The 21,708-nt window shown below is 36.1% G+C and overlaps 1 protein-coding gene across 9 annotated transcripts in view; it reads left to right on the top strand.

Annotated features, from left to right (window-relative positions):
• Positions 1–21,708, top strand: part of MIPOL1 (mirror-image polydactyly 1) — a 210,971-nt gene that overhangs the window by 135,794 nt on the left and 53,469 nt on the right. For all 9 annotated transcript variants that reach the window (XR_010884185.1, XR_010884184.1, XM_067296750.1 and 6 more), the window contains one exon: positions 15,053–15,147. Coding sequence is in view for 7 of the 9 variants with exons in the window: in XM_067296750.1 (XP_067152851.1) it covers positions 15,053–15,147 (95 nt within the window). In the remaining 2 variants the exon portion in view is untranslated. The remainder of the gene's footprint in view (positions 1–15,052; positions 15,148–21,708) is intronic.

Consider the following 21,708-nt stretch of genomic DNA (forward strand, 5'->3'; position numbering starts at 1 on the left):
ACTAGGCTAAAGCTCTGTGCTTCTTTTATAGCATGCACTGAATTCCTGTTAACAGATGTAAGGATGTGTGTGCAAGGATCCATTTCATTTTTGTTCCTATAATGAGGGGGTTTTTTTTCTTTTAATTCTGAAGTGGGAATGGAAAAAATACATTGTTTTTTCTTTATTTCAAAATTCTAAATCAAGTATCCTGCAACATATTCTTCTTAAAACATGCTACCATGGGAGTATGATATACTTTTACTCATCCCTGAGGATGAATCTTTTTTGGCTAGTTGATTTCTTTATATGTCCCTTAAAATGTTGATAGTTCCTGTTAATTGCCCCACTGCCTACAGATGCACACCGAACTGATTGTCGATTCCCTACTTAAAGCTCAGTGAACAAGCTGCTTATGATGACCCAACAGAGACATAAGGGAGGTTTATGAAAGGGAGAGTATTCAACTAGCTTTAATCCTTGTTTTCAGTAAGGCAGTTCTTTAAGTGCAGACTAATTAGTGAATAGACATGGTTGTAGATTCTTGTAGACATGTCTTTTGTTGGCTTGAGATGAACTGCACAGCTAATAGAAATGGTTTGAAATCTCTGCTTTGATTTGCTTTGCTTTTTAATGCACTTTAACAGGCTATGGAGACAAGAAAATATAAATCAAGCAGGAGCAAAAATAAGTACAGAGCATGTGAGTATCTATGTTGATATATTCCGTTTGTATATTACCAATTATGCTTGTGGCTCCCACCAGTGGAAGTCTGGCTCTGTGCTACTAAAAGGACTATTCATTTTATATCCCTAGACACATGTCAGTACTAGAAATGCATGTCATTTTTTCCCTGTTACAGTAATGTATTATACAAGCATTACTTTGCATTTAAATAGTATACTGAAATAATTAATCACAAAGTAATCCACCAACATTAGTTCTCCCATTTTAGTGGTAGTGAAACTGAATTCCAAACAGTGAATTTCCTTAAGAATTGATGGTATGCCTAAGACTAGAACCTAAGACTCTAGAGGTGGGCCCCTCTTTAATCATTCAGATATCATGACTTATATTGTATAATAAAATTTTCTAAAAGCTATGAATTACCATTTAGATGTTCCAAAAAATCATTTATGGTAAAATTGAATGCAAGGAAAAACATACAGCAAAACTGAGTGAACAATGAAATGAAATCCAGTCATTCAGCTGAAAGAGAAAGCATTCCTTAAAGATCAATGAAACATTTGAAACATAGCAAGAGGATTAAAAAAATATGTTGTTTTTTTTTTTCTGTTTGTATTCCCCATGTTATTTGCATGTTGCTTGACCTTGACACAATGCAGATAGCAGACATACCAGCTTGCTATTTTTCTCATTTTCTAAAATTATCCATAAATTCCAATAGTATTCAATATCAGTACCTTGGTTATTGAAGCTCATAACCTTTTTGCTGCCTTTATCACCTGTATTTTTGATCGGAGATAATTACTGCAAAGCATCTGGCTGTTGGTTTTAAGGAGCATCAATTGTTCTCCTGTCCCAGCTGTTGGCTAATAAGGACAGTCAACACATCTGTTTCAACAGCTGGTAATTAACAAAAGCCTAATTGCTGCAACTCTTTTAACAACAAATCTATGAAAGAGTAGGGATATGGAGGAATATTATTTACTCTGTGCTCTGCACCTTCTGTGATCAGTTTCTTTTTTCTTTTTCTACTTTGAACACCATGGCCTTTGTCTGATGCATTGAATGGCAGGAGAACACAATATGGTAATCCAGAGCTTAAGTTTTTCAGGTCTTTGTTGGTGTTTCTTATTGCAACATTTCTTTGCTAAGTTGCAAGATAATATGGATCAAAAGCATGTGGAGTTTCATACAACAGCTACAATCCACAGCAGTATGCCTAGGCAATAGGGCTGCCAATCCAGCAGCCTCCAAAAGAAAGTGTTGGGTTTCCCCTTCTCTATATGAGTTCAATAGCCCTGCACCCCTTCCAAAAAAGGGTGTCATCGTTCTGAAAGTGATGGCTATTTGATGGATTTTATTACTGCTGTTCAGATCCTTCACAAACCTAGTTGCACAGATGAAACTAGGGTGGTTGTTTTTCCTTCCTTTGATGAAATCTATATGCATTAGTCAATTTAAAAGTAAATGTCAGATGGGACCTTGCACTACATAAGTATCTCATCATTTTATTATTACAGAATTGGAGAGGGCTCTACATTATGCTTTTCTAAGCATCTCTACATTTATAGTGTCTGTCAGCAAACACAAAGGCAAAGACATTGCTCATGATTAGGCTTATTCTATGTATTATGCTTGTGTACAGCATGCATATAATTGGAATACTCATCCCTAAATAGAGAGAGAATGCATGTATACAAATACAGGGAAACATTAATCCCGTTGAAGTCAGTAGCAAAAATTCTGTTGGCTTCACTGGGACAGGATTTTCCCTGCAGGATCAAATTTTCTTAAAAGCTGGAGACAAATTTGGCATTCATTATGTTACACATGAAAAGGGAATGTTCAAGTACTAGAGGAACTGTTGCCTCAAGTATTATGTGCAAGTCAAGCATATGTTACAGGTTGTTTAAAAGACTGAATCAATAAAATTTTCTAAGAAATAACATTTAAAGCTTATTTTAAAGCAGTCAACTGATGATGAAAAGTTGTGATTCTTTGCTAAAAGTTAGTCAAGATCATTTGATTAAACTTGTTTCACTAGCATTTCAGCTGGCAAATATTTCTGTACAGTGAGTTCTTTCATTGTCTGCTGAGTATGTTGAAAGGTATATAAGAAATTCTACCCAAGTGCTTGCCATTGACAGAATGCAGATTGCATAACTAAAAATATTCTGGCATGACAAGTTTAGTTCAGCAGGTGGTGAAGTGAAGAAATATATAATAGGTGCAGTGAAAAAAGTATAAGATATTATTTGAACAAATAAGAACAAAAGCATTGGCTAAAATTCTAAGACAGTGACATATAAAGAAGTGTTTACTGTATCAGGATTTTCAGGACATGATTTTTATATGCTACAATGTTTGGTGATTGAAATGGTCTCATTAACCTTGCACAAATAAGATGGAAGAAATATACTTTCTGCATCAGATTATACTGTGAAAAGATGCTGGAGCATTTACTAGTTGATAAAAATCTTTGTCTTTTCACTAGGTTACCTTGTTTCATTTTGCAAAATATGGTTTTAAAGAAAATGATTGTGGGTAACATATATAGTTCTTTCCATTCTCTTCCTTTCCTCCTCTTTCCTCAAAAGATTACAGGGATTATCAGGAATCATCTTTTTTCCCGTTGGAATGTAGTTAAGTCTAGAGTGAGCTGTGACAGAGATTTAAAAGTGTTCTGCAACTAGATGCCATAACTTATGTGAAAATGAAAAGAATGCTTTTGCCCAAGGTAAAGATCTAATAGAATCAAATCTAATATATATGTAGTAATGGCAAATATAATTACTTCATATGAAATTTAGTAAATAGATTAGTTTTAGGAGAAGTGGCTGGAAATATTTAGTATCAGCACCTACTGAGCGAAGATAACTCACTCATATCAGTAGATCTTATCCAGCTGTTAGAACTCATCCAAAGTACAGAGTCTATAACAACCTGTGGAGGCATTTGTCCCCTGCTGATTCTATAGGAAAGTGTTGTCTGTAGAATCCTCTCTAGTATTTTTTCCAGCAAACAGATGTATAAACGTTTAAATGTATGTTTTCAGATACACCTCTGTTCACTTCTCATACTTTAATTTGAAATCCCTAGCCAGAGGTTTACTTTGGTGGGAAGCACTGCGGTAAGAATTTGGAAAAAGAGACTCAGGGAGCTGTTCTGCATATAAGTATGATCAAAACTGGGGCCTACTCAGTCTCTGTATGAGAGGGGTATTTTGCACATCTAGTATGGCACAGAGAGAGCCTGAAGCTGTTTTAAATTGTCTGTTGAAGATTCTCTCATCACAGGAGATGTGATAGTAGCTTGTTCAGTGTCTCAGAAATTCACAGTCACCCCAGTTGCACAAGTGACTCAAGGTAATGCAGCCCACAGCCAGCCCCAGGAACAGGCACCCACCTTTGTCTTTTTCCGAACAGCATCAGGCAACAAAATTAATCCAGCCGGGGAATGAGCCCAAATTGTTCTGCTCAGTAATCTAATAAGAACTTCAGATATCAAAGGGAAAAAAACATTAATAGACTCGCCAGATTCAAAGTCGCTTAGAGAACATCTTGGTACTTCAATGTCTGGACACATCAATATACACACTGATTCTTTCTTATTCCTCATTTTCCTGTTAACAGATACATTTATTCAATGATGATTTATTCTTTTTTGAAGTATGACAATTACTGTTGACCGCAATGCTTTGATTCTGAGTTTATATGTGTATGAAAATGTCACATAAATTTGAGTGTGTATACCTTCAAGTAATTCATTTTCCGTAAGATTAAGACACATAAGTAAACAATAACTCAAGCTCTTCTCTGCCTTTTGTTCCAAATATTACATGAGTTATGGACAGGAGCAGTCACAGTAAAGTCATTTCAACTCATTCAACACCTCATTTTTAAAATCTTATGCAGAATCATGGCCTTTATGAAAGACTCATAGTTTTTGTATGAAAATCGGATTCTGACGCTGCTGCCTTCTGCACAAGTACTGTCTGTCAAGTGGCAACAGTGGTTCTGTCTCTTTGCATGAAAGGTTACAATTTGGAGTATATTGTCACTTAGTGTCAGTTGTAAGCTTTGAAGTGTAAGATGTTAACTGCTTTTTTTGCTCAAATTATTACCTTGGGTGTTTTTTTCTACCACTTTTATGAGGCATGAATAATTTCAATGTATGTGTTTTCTTACAGAAAAAAACATCTGTGAAATATTGTCAGGGTGTCTCAGCTGGACTAAGGGACTGGTACCATGCTGAAATGAGGAGTGAGGAACTGTAGTAAGTGAATTTCTCATAACAGAGAAGCCAGAGGATAACCAAGTCTAAATGGCAAGGGAAGGGCATGGTCACTATCTGGTCATAGGTCAAAGTGAAGGACTTTGCCATAAGGTGGAGTCTGCAATAGAGGTTGGATAGTGAGGTAAGGTTAGAAGGTTAATCCAGAGCAAGAATTACTCCTGGAGCTTTGGAGTGGAACTGCAGGTGAGATCTGCTCAACAGTCAGAAGTGCCTCACCTGCTTATTGGGGGAGAGAGAGAGAAAAGCAAATTGTCAGTCAAACCTGACCTATCTTATGAGTTTATCAAACTTGGTCAGGTTTATTAAGGCCCTATTAGCTGACAAGACCAACTAGCTATATCTACATTAGTAAATAAAATAGAATCAGGGCAGAGGTTTGCACACTGGAATGTAATCATCTATGCTTTTTATTAGCATGCTCCCTGGTGTAGTTTTAACACACTCTCCCAGGTAGCGCCTGCGGAAGATACTGTGTAGCAGGGAATATTTCCATTAGACAGTGTGGATATTACCAGCCCTTTCTGTTAGGAATGGAGGGAAGAGAGTTTTTTTGACGTGTGAACACAAGCCAGCTCATGCCAGTTGGCCTCAAGGCCAAAGAGAGGTTTCTGGCCTGTTCTCATTAGTAGCAAAGGGGTGGCTGCTGTGGACAGTTTTGGGGCTCTTAGAGCCTGAAAACATACCAAACTGGGAGTCTTGAAAGTACACACTGTTTCTGTCTGTAGCACAGAAAAAAAACCCACATGTCTAACTCTAATATGAACTTTCTTCTGTTCCTCTGCCAGCTCACTTCAGCCCTGAACTGGATAGGGTGCTTCTGGGACTGAGGGGAATGTTCTTTTCATTGAATAGGGTCTTTGTTATTGTAAAGCTTCTGAGACAACATTACAACACTACCTTTTGCATTCTGTGCTGATGATTTACTGTTTGTAGCAGATATTGATTTGATATCATAGTGGCTAAAGTCATTTATGTGGGCAACAGGTTTATCATGGGTACTGACATTTAAAACTTTCCCATAGTAATCTGCCAGTAGGCCTCAAACACAACTTGGAAGGCTGCTTCCAGGCTATGCAGCTTACTTCAGCCAGTACTGTCATTTCCATCTTGACTTCCTCTATTAAATTTCCCTTCAAATAAGACCAGTTTCTCTGTATTGCTGATGTATTTCCATTTTTTCTTTGAAACTGTTTTTTTCCCAAGTGATTTTTAGATCATTATAGAAACAAATGTGATGTCACCAAAGCCAAGCCTGAATTACAGAGCATAGAGAAATATGCCCTTTCCACATGTCCACAGCTCTAAGCATTCCTTAATCTGAGAAGGGAAAAGATTCACTCATCTTTGTTATTTTAAAATGCTATGTTTATTGTACAGTTTCTAAAGCCATAGTTACCATGCAAAAATAACTGTGGTAAATGGCTTTTGCTTTGCTATTACGATGAAATCTTTTTGGTTGTTGTTTTCTTTTGATTTTCTTTTCACAGTATGTATCACAATTTAGCATTGAGATAAGTAACTATTTGTCTGTATATGGAGACCTAACTACTTGTTATTTTAAAGAATTACCTCCAGGTGTTTTTCTTAACAAAATCCTTCCTACTAAAAAGTAAGCATCTCTGCACATGACATTACTTACTTGCAAAGTCCAATCTGGTTATGAATCTGTATTTTGGAGCTATCATCCTTGAAATTATTCAAGAGTGTTTTTGTTGTCACAATGGTTATATTCTTCCTGAAATAAGCTGTCTGGTTTCCTTAGGTAGTTACCCATATCCACAGAGCAGATTATCTGTGATGGCATCTCTGGGTTTTCTTTTTTTTTTTTTCTTCTTTTTTTAAAAAAAAACTATGTACTTAAATGAATAGAAGCCATAAATGAAATCTTGACTCTGTGAAGTCAATTGAAATTTTTGGTCAACCTCACAGAGAAAGAATTTCAAATTAATCTTTCTCACTCTGTGATTTAAATCATTATTTACATTTGAACAGTTCCATGTATTATACCCACACATTTGACAGATGGCTTGGATTGTACTTTGGATAGCTAATTTTTTTCTGCATTTTCAATATTTCATGTATTTCCTGGAACAAGTGTAGAATATTACAAAATAATACTGCAGATGCTTAGGAAAGTTTATATCAACAATATATGTAAGGTTAGATAAGCAAATTCTTAAGCTAATTCTTGTTGAAAATATTGTGAGCATTTCATATAGACATTTTCTTGCATAATGTGATAATGGACTGAAATTGTCTGTAGTATGGGCTAATGTGGGCATGTCATTAGGTGAAAGAGTAAACTGTTTGCCAAAGAGTGTTGGTACAGTGCACTTCCCAGTGTGCTGTGACCATGCAGTGCAAAGACTGAGGCATTCACATCTCAGACATAATGGTCCAAATGGTATTTCTTTGAACTAATTAAAACATATTCAGTTTTCTCTTATCATAATAAAATGAATCAGATGTGCCCATCTAGGAAAAAAATGCTATCAAATCCTTTCATTTTCCTTTGTTAGAGCTGTGAAAAGCTGTTTGGTCTTCCCCCCACTGACTGCACAATCTGGATAATGTTTGTGGTGGCCTATTGCTGTCATTTCAAACAGGACTGCTCAGCAATGAATGACCATACAAGTAATATTCATATGGTATGATCATGTATTCTTAGTGTGTGATTTGTCATTTATGACCTTGTGATCAAGACAGAATCTGGACTCCAGCTAGTGATATTTTTTACAAGTCTTCTGTAAAGCTCCAAAAGTATATTAAATTAGGGACAGTATAAAGACTGAGTTGGGGAGGGTGGCATTAAGTAGACTTGCAGTACAGCACTTCTGGAAAATGATAATTCTGTTTTGGAAAAAAAGGGAGGGTTAGCATTTTTTAATTCATTTAATTTAAGGAGAAAGCATTAAGGAAATATCAGGAAAAAGGTGCACCTAAAATTGCTAAAAAGCCAGTGTACTCGCATCATATATGTGAATCCCCTAGATTCAGTTCCTTGATCCAAATTGAGCACCCTCAAATTTCTGATGACTGGGCTGTGGAGTTAGTCTCCTTTCCCATGCTGCCTCTTCTGGACCTGTTTTCACATATTTAACAGTTTAGTTAAACATTACTTCTGCCAGTTAGAGAGAGAGGATGCAGACCAATGATTATGGCAGTCACCAGAAATGTAGGCAATTCACTTGGATTTAGAGCAGGGAAGTATTCCTCACTGGCTGGAATCTGCCATATCCAAAGTGAGTTAATGCAGGAAACTGGAACTCCACATTAGTTTTCTGCATCCAAAAGGAATACCCTAATCACATGGCTGGAGAACAGTTCTCTTTTTTTGTCAGAAAGTCTGCCTGGGATTTCTCGGAAATATTTCCATCTGAACCAATGTATCTTCACAAGGCATTATTGTTCTGTGAAACAATGTTTTTTATTTTAAAAAAAAGTTTCATTAACTGGTATTTATTTTGACTGACAATAGTATTAGATTATAGAGTAAAATCGTATTATGGTTAATTGTTTGATCCAGATAGAAACTCATAAAGGTCATGTTTGCTGTTGAGATCCCTTTCCTTTGTGCCCAGAGGGAATGTCAGCCTGGGTGTGGTTGTGGCAGTCTGTTGGGGGAAGCTGTAGCTTAAAGGCTATTACAGTTACCACCACCACCACCACCACCACTGTTACCCTGAAATTCACACACAGAAAAAGCTCATTGATTCTTCTGAGTAGTTTTCTAGTTGTATTGATCGTCCACAGCAACACAGATCCATCAGGACTCAGAAATACAGTTGCTTGTTTTACTGAAAGTTAAAATAGTTTTAGTCAAAACTATTTCCATTAGAAAATGATGTGTTGAGAAACCAAACATTTCATGATTTTCTAATGATTTCAGTTAACATTCCAAACGTTTTCATCTCAAGATTATTTCTCAGAAGTGTTATTTTCCAAAAAATTGAAACTACATTTCAAAATGAAGTTTAATTTTATTTTTCAAGTTTGGATTTATTACTGTTGGTTATATATTTGATGATGTGTCAATAATTTATATAACACACTTTTACTTTATATTTTCAAATCATCAGGGGCAGCTGCTACTTGAACACAGATTGAAACATTTTATCTAATTTTTTAGGTCAAACTGTCCCCTGTTTGTATTTTAATGAGTTTGACACGTTAACACTTTGATTTAAAAAAAAAACAAGGTGATAACTTGGCATGTTATTAGAGAACTAGGCATTTTCAGTGCCATTGTGTTAGCTGGAGTCTTTTTCTTGTTACTGAAAACCTCTGATCCTCTAATTAGTAAGACAAGTGCTTATCTTCTTTTCTAGATCAAAGTGTCACCTGCTTCTCTTGTTGTGGAACAGTTTGATATGTTGATACTTTGATCTAGAAAATAAGATGAGGTGTTGTAATCTGTAATAAGTAGCAGCTGCTAATATAAAAATAACAGAATGGTGAAAGTTGTATGCCATAACATTCCACAACATGACCTAATCTATCGTGCAGTACGTACTGCAGTTATTGACATGATACGTAAAATATGAAAGCACAAAATAGTGTAAAATGAAAATATTTTTAATGGTTTTAAAACCTTTTTTTCAGCAATTTTTTAATCTTACTTTAGATTTCATGCTTTCATTCCAATTCAGAATGAAAAAAATTTGCTCCTCCTCCCAATCTCCTGCTGCCCCAAGAAGATACCTGGCCTCTTACTGTCAAGCTAGCATACTAATATCATCAGAAACATATCCCTAATGTGAGGCAATTCTTAGCTGGCCATTTGCAGCTAGATTCCATTTCAGTCCCCAGATAACACAGGACTGAAGGAGTGGAAAGATATCTTATTGCCATCTTTCCCCATCCTACAGCTTTACTGTGTGTAAACCATTGAGTCCATAAAGTGCAGAAATAACCTTTGAGACTCTCCACACTTCTTATCCAGCCTCTGTCTAATCCATAGGAAATCCTGGATCAGTGGAAAGAAAGCTGTTAGTAGCAGCTATTTCTGAGTTAAGGAATACCCACACATTAACAAATATCCTCGAATAAGCTGGTCAGAGTGTCAGTTCTAACTGGGTGAATTATAATCTCAAAAAGAACAAAATGAGCTTCTACAAGAAAAGTACTCATTAACCAAGAAAGTTATGTTTTAGAAAACAGAAAATATATGGACAAATGAACATTGCCAGAATTCAAGATAAGTTGGCCCTTTGAAAGGAAATTAGAACAAGCAATAGTGTAACGCCTGAAATGAGAACAAGGAAAGAGGAAATGTGCCACTCTTCTGAGAATGGCATAGAGATCAAGGGTAATCCGGATTAGGTCTGAAACTCTGTGGGTTTTTTTTTTTCTCTCAGCATTGGGTAATAATGGTGATGTCAACTATAAAGACAGGAGTTAAGAAAAGTGCAAGTATGGAAATGGAATACATCATAGCTGTTCAGTAGGTTATTATGCTCAAACTGGGACACTGGATGGTCTCCGTTCCAAGATTCTGAAAGAACTGGTATCTGAAATTGCAGGAATAGTAGTGAAGATCTTTAATAAATCCTATGAAGTTGTGGATGGTGTAGTATGACAAGGAGTTAGCAGAGGCCATACCTATATTTAGAAAGACAAAAAAATGTAATCTTGCTAATTGTAGACCAGTTAGTCGTTATTGTGAGGCTTTAGAGTAAATCCGGAAAGAAAATATATTTAAAGCCTGGATCCATCGACAGTGGGTTGAACTATGATTTTCACCCAAGCGAGATCATGCAAGAATTCTTTGATATCATAACTTTTTTTTTAGACGAGGAAATTAGTTATATGTAAGATGACACATAAATAAAGCTTCTGATATGGTGCCACATGAAAAGAATTAATTATAATGGAATATGCATATGTTATTTTACAAGCAGACACAAGTTTGATCTAGGAAATGCTTCTTGCTGTTAACTGTGTTCACCTAGCATCTGTCATTTGGAAGGATGGGTGGTTTGAGCTCATATCTGTCTGCAGAATATCACGTACCCACGAAGAAGATGAGAGATTAGTCAAAGACAAGTAGGGAACTAGTTAGCAGGGAGGCAACAACAAACATGTTGGAAAGGAGAAGCGTTAGGGTCCAAGAATTTTATTAGTGGAATTTCTCTCCAATTTCTCACCAGTTGGTGTTGGACCATGTTTCTTTAATGTTCTCATTGAGAATCTTGACTTAAAGATCAGCAGTGTACTAATGAAATTGATTGATGACATGGAGCTGGGAGGTATTAGCAATACAAATTAAGTTCAAGGTATCCTGCAGAGAGATTGGAATGACATGAAGTATTGGAAGAATAAAAGCAGTGGGGTGAAATTCAGTGGTACCAAATACAAAGTCACACATTTAAGGATGAGTAAGAAAAACTTCTGTGAGCTGGATAGTATCAGTGGACAGGAGAATAGACGGACATCCAAAGGTGACCTTGGGCAGAAGAAATGCAAAAATGTATCAGGTAAGATGTTTCCACTGGAGATAAGGACGTACTGCTACCAGAGCACCAGTCAGACAGATTTTTGGACTGATCAGGAGAATGGAGTGCCTACTTATTGAGAGGTAAAAGAAAAGGTTGTGTTTATTTAGCCTACCTAAGGAAGGAATAGGTGGAAATGTATGTGATCTCTGTAAATGCATGAGAAAGAAAAAATATCAGTAAGAGAATAAAGCTATTAAGCTTTGTTATTCTAATTCATTGAACATTTTTCCTTCTGTTGACTATTTAAAAGCATTGTAAAAGTCATCTCTTACCTGTAGGGCACCTGCCAGGATAGGGTGCTGTGTGTTCATACCTCTTTGAGTTTAATTAGAGGTGAGGGTAATCATATTTGACCCTGGATTAATTAGGAAAGGATAAATGCCAGTTTTGCCCTCTGTTTTTCTTAAGTCTTGTATTTTTCCAGCCTATGGGACTATTAAAGACATAGCATTGTGTATTTAAATATTTTGAAACAAAAATAACAGCAAAAGGATCAGTAATGAGATTTCTTATTCAAGATCTGGTTATTTTAACTTTGATATGTAGCAATTAGCTTTTGGATTTAATTTAATTAGAAAACTTAGATTTTCTACAAATATGCTACAGTGCAAACTCTCATAAGGTTTCTTGGGAGAAGTGTGGAAAGAATTCTCTTACAAAAAATTGGGGGGGGGCAGGTGACATCCATCCACATAAAAATGAGTGAGAGGGCATTAGAACTTGTGGTCAAAACAAAATTGTGAGAAAGAGACCACCACATTGCAATGATAGAATACCCTTTCAGGGTTAAACAGGAACTTCACCAAGGGTGACCCATATACCAAAGGACTGACTCACCACTGAATTGTCGATTTAGAGAAAACCTCCACCAGAGCAACCTGAGTGTAATTCTTATTGTTGTTCTTTATTTGCCGTATCCTCCAGAAAAATTTAATCAAACCTCATGCATTTTTGTGAAAAGTTCTGATTTCTACATCCTGACATTTTCCAAAGAAATAATATTTTGTCAAAAAGTTCCTAAGCAGCTATTGTTATTACTAGAGGTGAGCTCATTTGGAATTATTGCCATGTGCACTGTGGATGGATTTCAATATACATTATAGGAGTCTTCCAACTGTTTTATAATAGTACAGGAATTGTTATTTTATTTAGCAGTTTAACTTTACGATGGGCAAAGTTCTGCTTTACTTCTAGTGAAGAAAGGCATCTTTCATTTGTGAGGATATTTGAGTCATAGCTGCACTTATCAGTGTTCAGGCCCCTGTATGATGGGTCCTTCTGTTGCATGGTTGCATACTGTGCACATAAATTCCTATGCTGGAATTTTTGTTGGTCTCACACAGCTCCCCATTACCTGCAGCTACTCAGGAGGCTAACAAATGCTTCCTTTTTTTTTCCCCTTGGGTTTTTGTAGCTGTTTTTTGTTTTGTATTTTAATCCAAAGCACCTGATTCTACTGTCATTTTTACTGGTGTAAATCAGATGCAAACCCAGTCAAATCAGTGCAGTTTTTCCTACCGAAAAACTGACATAAATAAGAGTCTCAGACTCTCGTTCCTTATGACTTTTGTCCTGAAAAGCAAGTGGAACATTAGGTGTATTTTTTTATGATAGTTCTCCAAAGAGACTAGCCGTTAATCTCTCTGTGAGTAGGTGTGTCTGCTGCAAACATTTCCTTCCAGTCTACCATTTCAATCACACTTCACAGTACACTGAAAATTGGCAAGGATGTTAATTATTGGCCTCTAGAACAAACCACCTACTTTGATTCAAGCATGTTTTTCCAATTTTTAAGAATGTTGTTTCACCTACAGTACAGTATAATTATAGAAAATAGCTTGGTTTGGCTAACATTCTTGTGTTCCATGAGTTCTGCTTGCAAGGCAGTAAGCAGCACCAGGCGAGTGGCTCACCTGCAGAGGATTTTAACCTCTTACTGACTGGAGTTAGGGCTTGCCAGCTTCCAGTACATTGTTTTCAGTTTTAGAAGGTCTAAACCACTGTCACTTGGAGGTTAAACATTAACACTTTTTGCTTTTAAAGCTCACTATAGTACAATAGTTTGTTTTTATTCTCAAAAGAAATTACTGTTAAAAAATCTTAAAAATGTGTTAGAGGAGCAATTACAGTGGTGGGTCTTGTACCCCGATAATGCAAAGCCCTGGGTACAACATGACAAACTGAGCAGTACAGTGCAAACCAGGACATGACTGATCAACCAGCAGGATAAGTTGCTCATAGATGACTGGGAGTTGACAATAAACAGTAAAACACCTGTCTGGAAGACTTATAGTCTTAACAGACAAACAGGAAACAAAAGCACGTGTTGAGCCCTGTTTCAGGCGAGAGATTTTGAGGCACAGAGAGTGAGTTGTTCATGATTATATAGTGAGTCTGGCAGAGCTAGGAGCTGAACTCTATGCCTTTCACTTCATGTATTCCCAGCTCATATAACAAGCCTTTAATTTACCAAGAAACTTTTCTGCAGCACTGTCCTGAACAGTTGGCAGAATTCACAGTCAGCATTTCTCACACATGTAGCTCTTGGTTTGGAGCTCTACAATTTGTAACATTAATAACTTACACCATGAATTAAAAACACTGGAATGATAGGAAACCAGCCCAATACTCGGGCTCATGTGTCAGAGAATTGCTCTGCAAGCCCAGTCTTATTTGTTGTTACAACAATTAATCATCCTCTGATTATAAAATAATTAATATGGTACCTGGGCCCTCAATGGAGTCCTGCAGTGGACATTTTAAAATTAGTAGTGATTAAGCTATAGAGCCATACTAAATATACATGAGTGCTTATTTCTTCTACCTCCTCTTTAACCATAATGCCATGTCAGGTCTAGCTACCTTCCTGACCTTACTAGCCACACACAGCAATTTCCATAATGGTTATGAGTCACAAGCCATTCACAGCGTAACGTGAATAAATACAGGGAGGGGGAACATCTGGGACAGTTCACAGGTAGGAGAAGGCAACAATTTTTCGGGGATTCCCTCACACCGTTATAAGGCAGATCCAGGATGAGAATGCACCCAAATCCCAGAGCGATCTAGTGATGCCTGTCTCAGCAGCTGCTGCTGGCTTCTTTCCTACCACAACTCAAGATAGCCCTCAGGCAATGCAGCTGACAACATCATGTAGCTCCAGGACAGGAGCTGCACATGAACAGCGTGAGCACCACATGCAGATGACGAGCTCCAGATCAGCAGTTTGTGGTTGAGTGCCTTGCTTAGCTCTCTAGAGTGTGTTGGTCAACAGCTTGCACTAGGATCATTAAATAAATATGAAATGTATTTGTTGACAAACACTTGGCTAAACTGAAGAAGAAATCTAACCTTTGCCACTCAAAAAGTTTACTGTACATGTGAGGGAAACTGTACAAAGCATTATCCTGCTGGAGAAAAAAAAACAGTTACAATACTATAACAAGAAAGGATTTTTTCATAAGAGTTAAATAGGCAGTATTGCAAAACAGTATTACACTATAGCATGGCTGAAATGAACACGAAGAAGATTGTTACAATGTTTTCAAAGCAATACAGGTGATCTGAATAAATCATTGTCTATCATTTTGCAGGCAGAATTGATAAACTTGCAACAAGAAAAAGAGGCTGTTCTTCAACAATGCAAAAAACTAGAAGAAGAAATCCAGACATTGCATGTTTATTACAGGTAAAATAATGAATACTAATGTAAGTCAGTGACTCATAGGGGAAATTTTCTGTACTGTGTCATGACTGTAAGTGAGGAAATGGCCTTATCAAATAGGTATTTGTTGGAAATGTGACTACATCAATGAATCAAGGCCTGCATTTCTGCTTTACTGCTCACCAACCATCTCTTTGAAATATAAGTCCTTTTCTTATGGCCTAAATATTCTATTAGTTTCCTTTAAAGGAAAGTTGCTGTTAGTTAATTCTCATTAAAAAATGAAAAAGCTGTGTTATAGCAATGCATTCACTTAAAAACATGAGGAGAAAAGGACTAGTTGGCATAAGTGCTTATTTCTTCCCTGGTTGTTTGCACATACTTAGCTTTATCAACATAGATTTTAAAATAATAAAATCTGTAATTTTAGAAGACTGCTTTCCTTTCTAACTCCCAGCATAATATATACGTTTTAATTACTTGCATTCTTTAACAATAAATAGAACGAGAGAAATAGTGGGCTACACTGAACATTTCCATGGATCACTGGATTTTAGTCCCCAAGGAAAAGCTCTGTGTGGTCCAGTGAAGGAGTTAGGTTGTTTTATGGAGTGATGTTGGGTTACAGCTCTCATTTCATCCTGACTTCCTGTGTGCGGGGGGACACAGAGCTGCCAGCAGGTTTAAGGCAGGAGAATTGGCATCAACACAGCAAAAAATTGTGAATCTGAGGGCTGAATGTCTATGATGAGGGATGTGGGCTGTAGAGGTAAATAATAAATGCAGTGTGAATATTATGTTCATTGGAAATAAAGGGAACTAGTTAGTTATAACCAAAAAACATTTGCAACAGCAGAACTGTGTGTGTTTTCAGTGATTCGGCATTTGCAAGTGAAAAATACTCAGGTTTCTAGAGATTTTTAGAGTTTCCCCTTCTCATTAAGTTTATTAAAAACTTGGAGGGAAGTTTCAGAAACAACTTTTGTTCCTAAATCTCATAGGCATTTATTTAAAGCCTGTTAATAGTCAATAGAAACCCCAAGAAATTTGTGATCATCACTTTTAATTAATTTGGTCAGCATTCAGTGTACACATAAGTTATGGTATGATTTGCCAAGCTAGAAAAAATTCATTATAGTGTCTTTATTACTCACTTAATTGGGATTTGTAGGTTAGTTTAAAAACAGAAATGCAATTTTTATAGCAATATTTCAGAAATTAATAGTTTGTGTGTGTTGGTACCTGCACATTGTAGGATGTTTTTCATTGACTTTTCATGCAGCTGTGTTGTTAAGATAGTATATCAAGCTTGCTCTGCCATAAAATTTGACAAATGCTACAGTATGTAGCAGATAGTTAATTCATGCAAATGCTTTAAATCTCAGTAATGTTAATAATAAAGACTTGTGAGAATCACTATTAGAATGTACCATTTTATTAAGTTATGGCCATTACTTTGAACAGGCAAAATTTCATGGTAGGTTTGATGAAGGTATTTTGCAAGGTTTACTCCTTAGGTGTGTAATTATATATCTGAATATCCCTTGGGGCAACAACCTTTGCAACACTACTAAGTTATACAAGTTATGTAACAGTTCTTAGCATCAGAAATGAAAGATTTTGTATCCTGCCTCACTGACCTTAGAGGATGTTTCTTTCTAATGCACTTTAAAGCGTACCATATATGTATATGTCAAGAAGAATTAGAAGGCAGCTTTAGGTTAGTCTAAAACTTTTGCAGAAGTAAAAATAGGGATGACAAGACACGCATTTTTATTTTGAAAAGTAAGTTGAAAATGACTGCATTTATTCTCTGGTTCTTGCTGGGGAATAAATCTACTCACCTTACCTGGTTAAACCAATCATATTTTCTGAGGAAGAAACTTTAAAGCCTAGGGGGTCAGAGGTATGTTGAATATATGGCTTTATTTCTTTTTCTTTTCTTTTCATTTTTTTTTTTGGGGGGAGAGGATGGTCACAAACAAGTAATGCTACATTCCAAGTTTCAGCCAGCTTAATAATAACATCCTCTAATAAAAGGTATGCTCAAGGTCTCTCTTGATTTGCAATGCCTCCTTATATTTCCAATCATTAAGAGAGGATACAAGCTAATATTGCTCTCTAAACATAGTTTGTTGTTTCCTGCCAGCAGAACATCATTTTGTTTTCCATATAGCAATGATAATATTTATTAAAAGTTCCCTAATTTTTTTTTTGCTCGTGACTGTACCTCATTTTCTCAGTGCACCATGTAGTATTTGATAAGTTCCTAGCATATATTCTGTTCACGCAAGGAGCACAAATTAGTGCTTGAGATGCGAGATGTGTTTTTTCTTCTTTTCTAGACTGTACCCTAAGAGAAAAATTTTAAGCTTACTCTCTTGGGGCCTTCCTGTTCTTTGCTTTCTAATTTCCTTGTCATATTAGAAATGAATTGCATTATTGTGAGGATTCTTATGAACATATTAACATTTCAGTTATAGTTTAACATATGTTGCATGAACATCTGCAGCCTCTGTCATCCAATAATCTGACAGAGTAACACACCTTTGAACACATGCCTTGTGGTATATTAATTCTGTTACTGCTTTTGTTGGTGGGTGGGTTAAATTAAATCTCAGCACACTTTCTCAAGTTTATAAAATTTGTTGAGGATCAACCAGTCATTTGTTTTACCAAGAACACTAGAGCTAGAAGCATTCCACAACTGATTATATTGTATTTCATCAGACTTGAAAAAGGACTCCTTCCTATTTGCCACTGTTGGGTAACTTGGACTAAAAGAGTGATTGCCTTGTCTTGCTATCATAGACCTCTCCAGATGAGTTTCTGCTCTTCTCTAAGAACAGGGATTTGCTTGACAGAAAGGAATTCATTGTCATTGGATGCTGATATGGTCTCATGACTCTGTCTGTATTGTCCTGCTAACTTTCTGTTAACAGTTCTTGATTTAGGACAATTCTTTCTCCCCTGTGTTTTACCTTAATTCTATGTGGTTTTATGTTATAACTTCCTTGGTTTCTAAGTGAGTTGAATTGTCTACAAAATGTAATTTTGTTCTAAGCTTTTTGGAATAGGTACATAGTGGTTTCTAGGAATTGTTCTTTAAATTTGTTAAAGCCTAATAAAATGGAATGATTGGAAGGAAAATTTAAAGTCTCTGGAAGAACTACCTACAAACAACCTACTGACTACTACCAATAGTTTGTAGTAGATTACTAATACAAATGATATTACTCCTATAGGAATACTTGGAGAAATTAGGACATTGAGACCAGTGGAGTTAATATCTGTTGCCTATAACATAAGAATACTTGAAAGACACATGGAATAAGTTATAAAGAGCATATGCAGGATTATGAAATCTATTACCTGGTGAGAGCAGTATGTGAACAGGTGCTAAATATTCTGATTCTGCAACTGAAATGCTGGATGAATATAGATGAATCACCTCACTTATCTATGCTTCAGCTGCTTTATTTGTATAAACTGAATAAGAAGTTTTACTGTTTTCTGTAGCACCCTTAGGGGTCTATGAATAATGAACATGCAGGTACTCTTACTTAAAAACCAGGGAAGGAAAACAGATATGTGATAAGCAGAAGCCTTCTCTATAGCAAGTTAAAGACATACAAAAAAACCCACTGTATATAATAAGAGTTGTTTGAAAGACAAATTTTCTCATGAAAAATTTAACAGAAAATCTAAAACTACAACAAAAATCCACTTGGTGGTGTAAATATTGTATTAAAGGAATTCATTTTCTTATGAATATGATATTTAGAAATAAAATAACAACATTGTCAGGAGGACTTTAAGTGCCATTTCTTTTCTGTTAATTTTTCTTAAAGGACATGTTTTTCTGTTAAAATGTTAATTCAATGCAAAAAATGTTCATTCAGTGATTTATTTCAGTTGTGTTGAGCTGAAGAACTGAAACAAAATAGCTTTTAAAGCTGAAATATCAAGGTGAAAGGAAATTTTTCATTTAGAAATTTGCCACAGGAAGCCAACATATTTTTTTCATTGGAATTTACATTTTCCAATGAAAAACATTAGTTTGGTGAGAAGACTTTCCACGTGAAAGATTTTCAGCCAGTGATGGACATAACATTACATTTCTTATTTTGGGCTTAACCCTGCTCCTAGTTGAGTCAATGGAAAATTTCCATTAGCAAGCAATTAAGAATTCAAGACTAGGCACCTGTTGTGTTTACAAAGAGAGAAGCTGAGAATAAGGTATTTTCTTTATTCAGCTGTTTTTTAAAGTTAGAGCTTTCATTAAATTCCTACATGTGTGTCCATACTGATGCCTTATATTGGAAATTTTTCCATGTTTACATTCCATCCATAAGATGTTTTTCTAGCTAATATGATAGAGGTTTGTGTTTTGGAAGCTGAAGATTTTTAACATTGTGTCCAACATAACATAATTATGTGTAACTCATATGGTATGGATAATTCTTCCAGCATTGGTGTGAAGGCCCTCCTTTTTAGGGATGGCAGGGGCCTACTTAGAAGCTTCAGTCAGTTTTTAAGTGAAGAAATGGGCCTGCTGGAATTTGCAGAATTCTAAGCCTGCCAAATATTGAGTAAATGCAACGTATTAGTAATGCTTTGTGTTTATAAGCTGCAGTTCACATGGTCATGTGAGGACAGAGAACTAGCACGGAACAAGTTACTTTTTTTCTAACGCACCACCACCAAGCAACAGTATGGTACTCTAATCTCACTAGCAGAGAAGCTTGTCTGGCTATGAATTTGGAAGGAAAAGTCACAGGACAGGGAGGAAGTTACACTGAGCATATAATCAGTGGTGTACTTCCTTTGACAGCAAAGCAGTTTCAAAGAAGTTCTTCCCTTCCCTGTGCCATTTCTACTTTTTTTCTTTTTTTCTTTTTTTTTCTTTTAATTTGGGCTATTTTAGTGATACAGATTAGAGCACACCCACCTACAAATGTTTTCACTAACAGCACAAAAGTGGTGGTGAACTGTGACACAGGAGCAGGAATAAGCACTGGAAGGTGGGAGAGTAGCAACTACTAAAGGAAAATATATTGTCATACTGCAGCCTGAAAAATCTTGGTATGCTGAGTGGAAAGAGGAGGATATGGGCTATGTTTCATCAGTTCAGTAGCTTGAACATTCTTCCTTGCCATTATAGTAGATGAACTTAATTTTTAGACTGCTGTAGGTTTGAATGCCTGTTTAGGGATCAGAAAGGATTTTTTCTCACCATGCCCATTGGCCCAATAAAGGCTTTGTTCCTTACTTTCACATTCTTGACACTGCTAGATAGCCACAGTTGGTATGAAGGCTACTAAGCTGAGAAATACAATATTGCAGAGAGTGATAGCAAAGTTTATTTTAGGCAACTGGTGGCTAGTGTCCAAAGTGAGTAAAAGGGACAGATCAGATCTCTAAAGGAAGAGAAACCTGCAAGTCCTGTAATCTCAGCGTTGAGCCCATTTAAGTTACTGACAATTAGAGCAAATAAAGTCATGGTCTGCCATGCAGAATCCACCCATGTGTCTTGAGATATTTTTATGCAGTTCTTGACACTTTTCAGTCATTAAGACTGCTGCTTTAATTTTTGAGAGAAATTTCCTGAATTAGTTCATTTAAATATTTTTGATTCATGCATGACATCATTTTTGCTTTCAAGCTTGCAGGGTTAATTGGGATTTGTCTGTATCACTCATTAGACAACAGGATGAAAACACTGGTCATCATAAAATGAACTTTGAGATGTCCAGGTTGTGTCAAGAGTCAGAGTAGGAAATAATTGTGGCAATTTTGTAAAATTTGTTGGTAAATATTGACATTATAAAGGCCATAACTGTAAGGGATCTCTCTGTTTTCAATGTAAATTTGTATTCAGTGCTGGCAAGACTAGACTAGTATGTGCAAACAGTATCTGCCCAACAGCCATTAGACTAAACTGTAAATATGCTAGTTTATTTGGGATTTGTTTGCTTGTCTTCTGCATCTTTCTTTAAAACAAAGTAGAAAAGTAGTGAAAAGAAGAAAGAGTGCTTATTTGTCTTTTGTATTATTCATTCATTGTGTTTTTGTTTTGTTAGTATTTCTGGTGCTTGCAGCAGAAGAAAAAATCTCTTTATTACATTTAACTATTCTCTGAAAATAGCATAATAAGTAAGAAGTATGGGGTAGAAATAAAGTGAAGACACAGTTGGATATTACTGTTACAAGATAGGAGATGACAATGGTATCATTTTAGTTTATCTATTGTTATCTGTAGTGTTATTAAACCTAATGATGTGCCAGATGATAAAAGCAGTCTAATTAGATCTCCAAGTTTAGTAAGCAGGGAGTTCTCTGCTCTTGAATTGTGTCTCAGAGTTGCCGTGTCTGCAGGTTCTATTTGACTTTTAGAAAGGGTTTGGAGTCAGAGGAAACTGCAGTTTAGAGTGCATTTATGCTATCCCAGGCTCTTTAGCCAGATGGCTGTTAGCACTCCAAAATGATCAAAATATGTTCCAAGCAAAATCAGTCTGTGGGCTTGGGGACCCAACCTTTCATTAGTCAATAAAAGGGTCTTGAGTTCTTGAAAATGAAATCTTT

The sequence above is a fragment of the Apteryx mantelli genome, chromosome 4, assembly GCF_036417845.1.
Source record: "Apteryx mantelli isolate bAptMan1 chromosome 4, bAptMan1.hap1, whole genome shotgun sequence".
Lineage (NCBI taxonomy): Eukaryota > Metazoa > Chordata > Aves > Apterygiformes > Apterygidae > Apteryx > Apteryx mantelli.